Below are 12,248 nucleotides of genomic sequence, written 5' to 3'. Positions count from 1 at the left end.
GTACCACATTTTCTTTATCGATTGAGGGGCATCTGGTTTGTTTTCAGGTTGTGACTATTACAAATAATGCTGTTATGAACATAGTTGAGCAAATGTCCATTGAGGGGCATCTGGTTCGTTTTCAGGTTGTGACTATTACAAATAATGCTGTTATGAACATAGTTGAGCAAATGTCCATTGAGGGGCATCTGGTTCGTTTTCAGGTTGTGACTATTACAAATAATGCTGTTATGAACATAGTTGAGCAAATGTCCATTGAGGGGCATCTGGTTCGTTTTCAGGTTGTGACTATTACAAATAATGCTGTTATGAACATAGTTGAGCAAATGTCCATTGAGGGGCATCTGGTTCGTTTTCAGGTTGTGACTATTACAAATAATGCTGTTATGAACATAGTTGAGCAAATGTCCTTGTGGTATGAGCGTGCATCCTTTGGGTATATGCCTCAGAGTAGTATTGCTGGATCTTGATTTCCAATTTTCTGAGAAACCACCACACTTATTTCTTAATTGGTAACCAGTGGGAGGGGGCTGAGCCCATTGTGAGTGGTGCCAGACTGTCCTGGTTTCTGCAAGAAAGCAGGCTTATCAAACCATGAAGAGCAGGCCGGTAATACTTTGCATCAGCTCCTACCTCTAAGTTCCCTTCCTGTTTGAGCGCCTGTCCTTCCTTCCCTCAGCGAGGACTGTTACCTGGAAGTGTAAGTGGAAATAAACCCTTTCCTCCACAACTTGCTTTTGGTCATACTGTTCTATCACAGCACTAGAAACCCCAGTTAAGACAGTGACCCACCTAGAAATGAGAAACAAGCATTTCAAAGAAAATTCTACAAACTAAAGAGTGGGAAAGCTTGAGCATATACTTCTGCACACTGTCTTAGACAGTGATGTGGTGAGCAGTGATAACAACTCCCTACACTGCTCCAAGCCTGCTTTGAGCAAGTCCAGGGAGACAAGCAAACAATCGGTTGAGTTAGTTGGGAGACTTTTGGTGGGGCTGAGAGTCTCAGCAAGGCTGCCTGACACCGTCACATAAGGAGTAAGTCTGGGTGTCCAGGGAGAAGCAGCAGGCTTTGTGATGGTAGAGAAACTCCATAGACAAAATTCAAGGAAAGTGGAGGCTCACCCACAGGTAATATGCAGCAGGGCGGTGCCTTTCAGAGCTACACGAGTTCCGCATACCGAGGTCTAGGGGAATAGAAGGCTGGCACGTACATTTCTAGTGAATTTCTAGGAAACAAAGTGTTGCTAGTCCTGGGCTCTTGAGCTGAGTTTCCTAGGAGTTAGGTTAGGGATCTGTGTGGGAGCAGTCTCTTGCTTTTGCTCTGACTCTCCGTGTGTGTGTGTGTGTGTGTGTGTGTGTGTGTGTGTGTGTGTGTAAAGAATTATTTTGCACACAGGGAAAGAGCTGAGCAGGAATTTAGAATAGATTCTCAGGGAAAGAAAGATGTTTGACCCTATTGCTGACACATAGGTCCTCGGGGCAACAGAGTCCCCAGAAGGAACTGGGGTTACATACTAACAATACTGAGTGGACATAATGTTTGGATTCATAATTTTGTAGTAGTGAATGAACACGAGTTGAAGGTGGGGAGAATGGAGATGGTCTAGGTAAGAGGCTTTTTCTGTCTTTGTATAAAGAAGGGGGATCTGGTTATTAGGGATGTCTTTCTTCTGGTGCTGAGGCTGGATGTGGGAGATTGTGTGGATACGGACCTTGAGTCCCTGGAAGACTTCCAGAGATGTTCTCAGGAGGGAGGGAGATGCAAGCTTTGGAGTATATTATGAGCGGAGTATGAAACTAGAGGGGGTGGTTAAGAGCATTCGAGCAGCGCTAAAGGTAAAAGAACAGAAGGATGGCCACGGGAGCATTAGCAGGGGTACAGAAGAAAGGAGGGGTGTGGTTTTTTCTCCATGTGAGACTATCAACCTCCTGGTACTGAAGCACTCACAACTCATGTGTCTCAGGCATCAGACAAGCGCAGCTGACTAAATAAGAGGGTTTCCCATGAAAATCTTGTCTGCATATGACATATGTGAAATGAAGTCCTGCTTCGTGTATATCACCATGTGGCCAAGTCAGGAGAATGTCTAGTCATGCAAATGCGTGGTTCTCCCGTGGGGGCTCTACTTGGCCATCTGAGAGAAGGAAGTCTCCAACCAGGAGTCATCAGAACTGCCCTGAGTAGCTAGGAACACCCTTTACTCCTAAGGGGGAGAGTCGGGTGTTGTGAAATGGGGACAGTCTGCGTCTATTTAGGCATGGCCAGGTGTCTGCTACTTATTATGTGCAATCATTGTTTTAAGATCCTACCTGCAGGGATGAGAATGAGAACTTATTAAATCCAGATTTAATATGGAACCTTACATGCGAAAACTTTGGGGAGAGCGATAGTGTGGCAAAACCCAGACGTTCGCTGTAACTGATGCAGTTATAAATGAGTTGATGTTACATAAATGAATTCTAAAATAAAATCCCATCCTACCCGCTTCTCTTGTATTTAGACTTTTCTTGTGGTTTTGTTCTTAGTAAAGGACACTGGGATCTTCAAGGCTGTCTCCGTTGCATCTTCCCTTATACTACTGTGTACACCAGGAGCCCTGGAGGCCAGGAACCTTCCAAATCCCTGACACTTTTGGCAGTGCAGGCAGGTTGGTGTGCACCGCTGCCCCTAAGTGGACAAGCCTGGGAAGGTTTTAACCTTAAGAATATACCTGGACACAATCCTTCACAAACTGGGTGTGGCTAAATTTTTCAGCTACAGTGCTAATCCCATGCATCAGTTACCCAGTACGTATCTGTCCTACAGTGGTGTTACTGTGAGTCTTCAAAGAAGCAGCAGGTAGGGTGAATTAAACAAAACTTTAAAATCCTCTATTCCCCCCCCCCCTTTTCTTTCTTTTCTTTGTTTCTCTGTGTAGTCTTGGCTCTCCTGAAACTCACTCTGTAGACTAGGCTGGCCTCAGATGCAGAGATTCCTTTGTTCTGCCTCCTTAGCGCTGGGATTAAAGCCATGTGCCTCCACCGCTCGGAAACTCTCCACTTCTCTAACTGTTTGTGTTCTCGTACTGGACAGAGCTTGACGCTCCCTGAGCCTCTGGGAATTCCCAAGAAGTGAATGATAGCCATGAATCTCTGACTCAAAGGTTCTCCGGGACCTAACACTTCCCAAGTCCTTACTTGGGATCCTAAGTGGCCCATGCTTTTTAGACAGAGTTGACCAAGGAGATAATTGGAGAAGGCTCGGCTGCAAACTCTGGCCCTTGTTCAGGTGTCCTACCTGGCAACCTAACGGAAACCTAAACTTCAGCAGCAGCTCCCTGTCTGCCCTTGGGTGCCATCGCAGAAAGCCAGGGGTAGAGGAGAGAGAGAGGCATGTCCTTACCATGACTACCGCAGCAGCTCCCTGTCTGCCCTTGGGTGCCATCGCAGGAAGCCAGGGGTAGAGGAGGGAGAGAGGCATGTCCTTACCATGACTACCGCAGCAGCTCCCTGTCTGCCCTTGGGTGCCAGCATGGGAATCCAGAGGAGGAGGAAGGAGGGTGGCATGTCCTTACCATTGTCGTTACCTTGCTTGATCTCCTCTGCCGTCCGATCGATCAGCACGTACAGAGACCACACCACGCAGGTGACGGCGATGACGTGGAAGGTGACGGAGCAGAAGATTTTCCTTCTCTCACTTGTGGTCATCTGGAGCTTTTCCCACTGCAAGCAGAAAAGAGTCACTCACCACCGTGTTTATAACCAGAATATTTGGCTTTCAGTTTATGTTCCAGGCAGGGATGTGCAGTGCAGAGTCGACATCATGTTTTCTGTTTTACACCAGGCTGCTATATTTGTGTAAGTCCCTGCATTTGGAGAGCTATGAAATCATTACTGACAAAGTAAAGACAACTTGATTCATGAGAAACAATGTCCTAGTCTCCAGATAGATGAAGCTGGTCTGTATCTCCTTCTGCAGTAAGATTGAGGTAGGTTCCCAATACTGTATGATTTTGGCTGGTGTGGTGATGGATGGTTCAGCTTTTAACAGTTGGGCATGGCAGTGACTCTAACTCCAGCATGGGGAAGGCGGAGACAGAAGGACACACTGGGGCCCACTGGCCAGGCAGACTGCTGGAACCGGTGAGTCCTGGTTCAGTGAGAAACACTGTCCCAAAACAAAACAACAACGCAGTGGAGAGTGGTGGGTGAAAACACGCGTGTGCGTACATGTTGCAGTCACATGTGCGCACACACACATGATAATAAAACAGTAAGCTTTCCAGAAAAGATTTGCTTTCAGCTTCAGCCCATGGCGGTACCGCGTTAACAAGCAGTGATTGGCAGCTTTCGCTTCAGGGATCACCATGTAACTGGACAAGTGTCCTGTGCTTGGTAGGACAATTGGACAAGGATTTAGCAGAGGCTTGAGAGCTGCGAGAGGAAGTTAACGCCCTCTGTTTAAAGGTATCCTAGAGAGATAACGGTTCACATCGGAGAACTGGAAGGAGAACCTGCTGCGGGTCTCTCAGAGTGCCCTTGACTCTTCGCTGCGTGAAAGCTGCAAATGCTCCAACCATCACATGTCCCCTGAGTCCCACTCCTCAGAATGCTGGTGACTGCCCCCTCAGTCAGCAAAGCAAGAAAGGTCACAAGCTTTAGACATGAAGTAGAAATGAAGGTTTGTTTATCATAGTTTAAAACAGGCGTTTCAACTTTTAAAGTCCTGGCAGTGGTAGGGTCACCTTTGCATGCTGGGAATATTTATTTTTGTCTCTTGAGTTTCCAGATATTATGAACCAGTATGCAAAGCTTTTTAATAAGCCCTGATTCTTTATGTCTTTGCTTAAGCAAAACGCTTGGAATTCCTAAAGACTCCTCTTTTTCTCTGTCCTAGCAACATGTGGGATTCAGTATAGTTCAATTAAAAGCAGGAAGGACATGTATCTAGGTCCAGGATCAGCCACTAGCTGGAGTTATTTACTTTGTCTGCACCCTGCTTGCCTCATGCTCAGGAGAAGAGTTTGTGGTAGCCAGCAGGGCAGGGATTGAGACTAGGGGCAAGGATCCAGGTTTGGGGGCAGGGATCCAGGCTACGGGGAGGGATTCAGGCTGAGTGGACAGGTGCCATTCTTCGCTTGGCCCTGAGGTCTCTTGTGATCCCTGATAAATTCTGCACTTCGAGCCTTCTTGGTTAAGGGAAGACATTACCTCTGCCAGCATTTTCAGTGGCTAGCTACCTGGGCGTCAATATTTTGCCCCATGGATCCAGGAATTGCCCCTTTGATCCTTGTGTTAGTTCTTTTCCTCTTTGCTATCCGGTAGCAAGAGCATCATGACCAGAAAGAGTATCCACAATCGTCCTGCAACCTCAAGGAAGGAAAGAGATCTCAAGCTATGTCAGCTGCAGCTAGCCTTGTAGTATCCTATTCCACCCCCAAAAACAGACACTAGTGAGAATTGATCAATAAAAAATCGTGAATATCTGAGCACTGGATTTCAACAAAACCGCTATCACTTCTGAGAAAGACTGATTTTAAGATCTTGTTCCATCTTTGATATTTCTGTAAAGTTAATTAGAATAACACATAAATCAAAGAATATTACCATTTGCCAATAGCATCTTGTGATTTGATAACTATCTCTCAAATCATCCTGGTATCAAAAAAGATGTGAAGTTGTACAATAATCAATTATTTCTGTATGGAGATCTTCTGTATACTAGTGCAGGATATTAACTTTAGTAAACACATACAGATACACACACATACACAGAGTCCACCTTCAATCAGAAAATTGGCTTTAAAAAATCATAACAATCAGGACTTCTGAGACTGGAGAGGTGGCTTGGTGCTCACTGGCCTTGCCAGGGACCTTGCCAAGGTCTTGGTTACATCGAGTCCTTCACCACCTGTGACTTCAGCTCAAGGTGATGTCGTGCTCTCTGGCTTCCCTGGTAGGAAGGCATAGAAATACCTGGAAATACAGATGAACAAATCTCTTTTCAAAAATTGGGACTTATATCTAAAAGCAATTTTATGAAATGAAATATATTGTCTAACATCAAGGGGTCTAAAAATGCCAAAAGTGGATAGGGTAGGAACAAATCATTGGCAAAGATCCTGGTGCTGGGCAATAGGAGCTCAGAGGCTGTTGCATGTTAGTGAGATTAGAAGAGACATTTTAAGGAGAAAGTGTAGGAAGGTCATCAATTTTTTCCACAGTGTAGATGCAGGACCACAGTGCCCTCTGCCATGTGAAGACATTATTGCATGTGGGCCTCTCCACAGGGCCTCCTTAGAAAGCAAGGCATTAATCAATTGTTCATGTCTGCACAGGTCCGTGTACAAACTTTTCAACAAAGCGTGTGTCATAACGGCAAATAGATGGAGGAAGTAAGGGTACAAGATTTATTTTAACAAGTTATGAAAGTACTGTAGTTTAATATTTGCAATGTTGAAATTGAGACAGTAGCAAGCTTGGCTAGTAAAGACTGGGTGAAACAAAGTAAAACACTGAGGAAATCCACATTGCCTTTGTCTCTCTCCCCCAATGCCACAAAGCAATGTGTGACTTGTGCTCACATTCCCTGATTGCCTTGTGACACTTGGGACATCTCCTGCAGAGGCTCCTCCAGTTCTCAGAGCTTTTCCCGCTATCAGCACCAGGTGACCTGGTAGACCTGCACATCACCCGCCCTACGGGGTGTCGCCAGGTAGCCCAGGGCTAACCTTCGATTCACAATCCTCCTGCCTCAGTCTTTGGAGTGCTGATCTCACAAGAAGCTGACCTCATCACGCCTGGCTCCTTTCCCACATCTTTTTAATTCTACCACTTTCTATCTTCCTGTCATACGAGTCAAGTTTTCCTTCGTACCCTGAAACCACATCAACTACGGTTGGCCGAACAAACTGCTCTCTGTAGCTGGCGTGATCTTTGCTTTCAGACTTCGCATCCCCTGGTCTTAGGTCCTTGTTTTCATCACCCTTGGCCTTTGCTCTCTCACTGAGATGAACAAACATCGAAGCACAGAGCATAATTGTTTTAGTCCGTCCTTCCTCCTCTCCCTCCATCCCTTCTTTCTCTCTTTCATTCTCTCCCTCCCTTCTTCCCTCCTTCCTCTATTTCCTTTCTCCCTCCCCACATTCCTTTCTTTCCTAATTCTCCTATGTATCTCTCTGATTTCTAACATAACCCAGAATTTCTAGAGACTCTAGAATTCTCTCATGGGTCCTTAGCAGTATTGTGTTTTTATACAGTCAGGGCAAGGAGTTTCCATCCATCTGTTTCAACTATTGCCATAATTTCATTTGCATAAATTCAAAGCTGCATTTTAACTGTTTGGAATTTTCTGAGTCTTCTTGTATTATTACTGTGGAGTTAGTCATATACATCAGGTCTGAAATGCATTGCATTCTGTAGACACCATAACACAATCCATCATGTGAATGAGAGTTTACGCACACCTCTCAAAGGTTCTGTGGCGTGACACACTAGAGAAGCTTCATGAGGTTCCAATCTAGAGCGGCAGTTCTGAAGAGTGTTCTCCAGAACCAGTGAGGGTGCTGGGGAGTTTGTTAGTAATCTATTGTTTGGGGTTCCACCTCACAGTTACCAAATTGGAAATTGAGGCAACAGGGCTCCTGTAATCTGAATTTTTTCGATTATTTAGTGAGTGACTGAGTGAGTGAGTGAGTGAGTGAGTGAGTGAGTGAGTGAGTGAGTGTGCACACATGCCACAGGGTGGCTGTGGAGGTCGCAGGACAGCTCTATCCTTAGCCTGTGTGGATTCTTAAATTAAATGCGGACGCCCAGGTTTGGCAGCAGGGCCATTGACCCACTGAAGCATCCCGAAGGTCTGCCATCCTGGTGTGAGCGAGTCCTCTGGTTACTGTGGCACAGTTGAAAGCCTGAGTTCCAATGAGGGTCTTTTGTAGAGTGGCCTTGGCGGAGTGCAGAAGCAGTGCTTGTCACTCCCAATCACAGACGAGGGAAGGCGACAGAATCAGTAGGACTCGACTGTCTCTAAAGCGAATATGTCATGCTGAATGAAAGGAAATCATATAACCAGTGAATTTGTTTAGAATAAAGTGGTTGGCAGTCAGTTCATTGCTCACTAAAGCAGTTCCATTGCATTTCTAGTTTTACTTTCTAAATTAACGTTGAAGTGACAGGAAAACCTATTAAAATAGAATTATGTTATAGTTTCAAGTACTTTGGGAGGGAACCAAATCACAGTCTGAACATTTGTGAGGCATAACTTTTGAGATAAAAAGTCACAGCTACATCTGTAGCCAACCATTTAAGAACACCAGAAGGAAAGTTTACCTCTTCAGATCTTTAGTGGAATTCCTAAAAGTTTGATGGATGCTAGGAAAGCCACCCTGAGACAGAGTAGCTGGTTGAGGTTACTGAGTGACAGAGACAGTTACTGTCAAAGACAAGTCAGAAAGTGTCCCTGATGTGAGCCTGTCCTTACAGAACGACACCCAACTATCCATATGGATGCCCAGGCTTTGTTGCTGATAACTAAACCCTTACATGTTCTTTATGTAAATATTGGTGTTGCTTGGCACCTCTGTTAATGGGCCATAGTGAAAGGACAGTGTGTGTGTGAGTGTGTGTGTCCAATTCCTCTGTTTCTCTTGACAATAGGGACAGGAGGAAAGGGTTTTGTATCATGACATTACAAGGAAACACATTCAAAGGAATTTTGAATGGAAACAGGAAGAGATGGGCCATATATCTAGAGGCGCCTGTGAAATACCCAATCAAAATAGAAATATTGTGTTGTCATTTGAAGAGTTTGTACATGGGTTAGTTTAGGATTGGAGGAAGTCATGGGTATCTGGTTGAAGTAAAGATAATATTGCAGGCAGTTAGCCATCTTACTAAAAATGACAGCTTAAGTTTACTCTAAAGGAGAAGAACAGTTGAGAATCTCAAATCAAAAGACTTGTGTGGCAAATGCTCAAATTGAATCTCCTTTTGCCTTTTGAACTCTCGAGTCATAGGAATTCTGCAAACAAGGCAATAAATGTGCTCTGTTCTGGGAGGCTGCTATAATTCCAAGTAGTTTCCAGTGTTAGTTGTGAGTAATCTGGATTGTCATCTTGATAGGATTTGAGGTCACCATGGAAACACATCTCCAGGTGTGTCCTTGAGGGATTATTTAGATTCTGTTAATTAATTGATGTGGGAAGATCTACTCTGAATTCTGAATATGAGCAGTACTATTCCAGTCTGGGGTTTCAGGAGAGAGAGAGAAAGAGAGAGAAAGAGAAAGAGAGAGAGAGAGAGAGAGAGAGAGAGAGAGAGAGAGAGAGAGAGAGAGAGAGAGAGAGAGAACACAGGCACACATTGTTCTGCTTTCTGCTTTTCACCTACCTTGCCACAGTGAGCTGGATCCCCCGAGACTGTGAGCCCAAATCAACCCTAGCATCAGTTGTCACAGTAGTATGGCAAGTAACTAACATAGCCAGAAGACAGAGCTCTGTGGAGGGAGCCACTTCTTTGTGCACCTGTACAGGTCTCTAATCCAAGGAATACTTAAGCTAAGATGGAAATTTCTGGGGTCAAATTCTAGCTCTGCCGATAAGGACTGTATAATTCACCTGAGGTTATTTTGTTTATTTGTTTGTTTTTGTTTTTGCTTTTTTGCTATTTGACAGCCAGTAATTTATTAACATATGGTCTAAGAACATTCAAATAAGGACTCAAAATCAGATGTTCAAATCTTCTTCAAACATCATAGCCGATGATGCCACGCTCGCCTGTGCTCTCTCTGATATCAGAGCCACACCTCAGTGGCCACCAAACCATTTCACACAGCTTCCTGAACTGTAAGTTTTTTGAAGCCAACTGTTTCAGCCCTTTGAATTCTCTGTCCTTTCATTTCCTCACATCTAAAGTGCTGACAAGAATGGCTGGTGCTGGTAAGTGCCAGCAAATGAAAATACTGAAGAGTACCCATAGGTTAAAAAGGATCTGGTGAAGCTGGGCAGTGGTGGCACACACCCTTGATCCCAGACCTTCAAAAGCAGAGGCAGGTGGATTTCTATGAGTTCAAGGTCAGCTTGCTCTACAAAGTGAGTTCCAGCACAATCAGAGCTGTTGCACAGAGAAACCTTGTCTCAAAACCCAACCAACCGACCAACCAGTTAACCAACCAACCAACCAACCAGTTAACCAACCAACCAACCAACCAACCAACCAACCAACCAACCAACCAACCAACCAATCAGTGAGCATTTTTCAGTTATCATAATGTGGACTCTGTCATCTCACATCCAAGTGGACTTGGATTGTCCTCACCCTCTGGATTAACTCAGAATGTTGGTGCCATCTCTGAGGGGTAGGGATCATATCTGATCCTGCAGAATTAAATCATCCACCCAACCAGTTTTGCAACAAGGGCTAAATTTTTCTGAGTATCAAACCTCATAACAGTAGGATTTATTCTGTTAACTATAAAGACAAAGAGAGGTAAAAGTAAGCTGCTTTGCATATCGTAGGTGATAGCGTCTAAAAGATTATATACTTTTGGTTTCTTCATCTGTTAGGAGTGAATACAATATATTACAGATTATCTCAAATGCCCAATTGTATGTTTTCTTTTAATAAAAGGTTAAGGGACCCAAACACCCCAAGATTGAAGGTACAGCTCAATGAGTCATTCCTTATCAAAGAGTCCTTCCCTAGCATGCATGAGACCTGTAGTTCAAGTCCATATACAAACGTAAGTATTCCAAGGCTTCAATGTGAGGTGTTTGTGCAAGGTTATGTCTGCCATGTGAAATGCAGAGCTTGGGCAGCAGTCGGGTGGACACGTCCCAGGGAAGCTATCCTGACTACCTCAGCAATAGCCGTGCTCTTGGTTCACATGGATTTTTAGAGACCTCAGATTGTTAAATTTCCTAAGGTGTTTGAAGCCCCAAGAGAGTATTTTCCTGTGAAGTGTCCCGTTAGAGCTCACTCACACGATGCTCCTGTCCTCAGAACACAGAAGTGGAGAAGTGAAAGCCGTCAAACGCAGCTTGTCAAAAACCCCAGGGGTCGCTACAACACCATTTTAAAGACGTAGTATGAGGAGTGGTTAAAGCGAGAGCAGCAAGGGGATGCTGAGCAGATAGGGTGGTTAAGTTTGTACCAAGAACTGTGAAGTGTAACTCAAGCTGTTACATATACATATACATGGTGTACTCTGATGATGCAGAGAGGAGTGTCAGTTTGCAGAAGAGAAACCATCTGAAAGCAAAGATAATGGCAGAGTCTGGGACCAAAGACCATGGAGGACATAGAGTGAGAACGGGGAGCAGAGAAAGAGCTGGAGAAGGAGCACAGGTCAGACACATTCACCTTAACACCTTGGAGTGCCACTGGAGGCAGTTTGATTGACACTCCTGCTAAGCATACACTGACAAAGAGCTTTACGTTACTTGGGGCAAGTAACCCACCCTCCTTATATCTCACTTTCCTCTTTGGTAAAATGGGGGAACAATATCATCTGCTTTAGTTTGTGCTGTTGGTGCTCAACTGAGCACTGCACAGATGCCAGACACACACTAGACCACTGAGCTCCAGCCATAGCTCTGCATTGTTGTCCCTTGTGTGGATGGGGATGTGTCGTATATTATACACATATAAACAGCACACTGTAAGTCAGCAAACTGGAAATCACAGCCAGTTTTTGAAACAAAGTTCCGTTAGGTGCGCAGAAGGCTTCAAACAATGGTAATGATTCATTTATTTCACTGTAGCAAACTTGATCTGCCTGGGTCCCCGCCATCTCTTTCATTATCCTGCTCCACTCATTTCATAGACTGCACCATGTCTGTGGACAGCCGAATTTGTGAAGCTTCAAGTGACTGAATAGCCGAACGGCATGAAGCAAAGTTGGTCGGGAGTTCGGAAGTGAGCAGGCCTCCAGTCTCTTCTGTGAAATGACAGAGTGACTGCATGCCACCTGAGCATATCCTTCTGCGTACTCGAAGCCATCCCCATATGAACTGTTGTACCAAGAATGGATACAAGACCGTAGTATCCAGGGAATGAGGGCAACGAAGAGGGTGGAACGTGATCAACGCACAGGTGCCTTTTCCTGCGGATAATTTAGAGCCACAATGGGCGGGATGTACAAGTGACTGAAATGGAGCACAACTGAGACTAAAGTTCTGTGTTGTCAACTTTATCTAAAATATCCTCCCTAAAATACATGTACATATATAAACCTACACTGTAGATTCATTAATATTTAATTGTGCATA

General features: G+C 44.6%; 1 protein-coding gene across 10 annotated transcripts in view; it reads right to left on the bottom strand.

The window, feature by feature from the left end:
- Marchf1 (membrane associated ring-CH-type finger 1) overlaps positions 1-12,248 on the bottom strand; it is an 814,098-nt gene that overhangs the window by 10,136 nt on the left and 791,714 nt on the right. For 7 of the 10 annotated variants that reach the window (XM_075986882.1, XM_075986884.1, XM_075986881.1 and 4 more), the window contains one exon: positions 3,558-3,705. In XM_075986882.1, coding sequence (XP_075842997.1) covers positions 3,558-3,705 — 148 coding nt within the window. The remainder of the gene's footprint in view (positions 1-3,557; positions 3,706-12,248) is intronic. The other 3 variants (XM_075986889.1, XM_075986888.1, XM_075986890.1) reach the window with 1 other exon arrangement.

The sequence above is a fragment of the Microtus pennsylvanicus genome, chromosome 9 (genome assembly GCF_037038515.1).
Source record: "Microtus pennsylvanicus isolate mMicPen1 chromosome 9, mMicPen1.hap1, whole genome shotgun sequence".
Classification (NCBI taxonomy): Eukaryota; Metazoa; Chordata; class Mammalia; order Rodentia; family Cricetidae; genus Microtus; species Microtus pennsylvanicus.
Note: the sequence above shows the minus strand (reverse complement) of the source record. Positions and strands in the feature narration are given on the sequence as shown.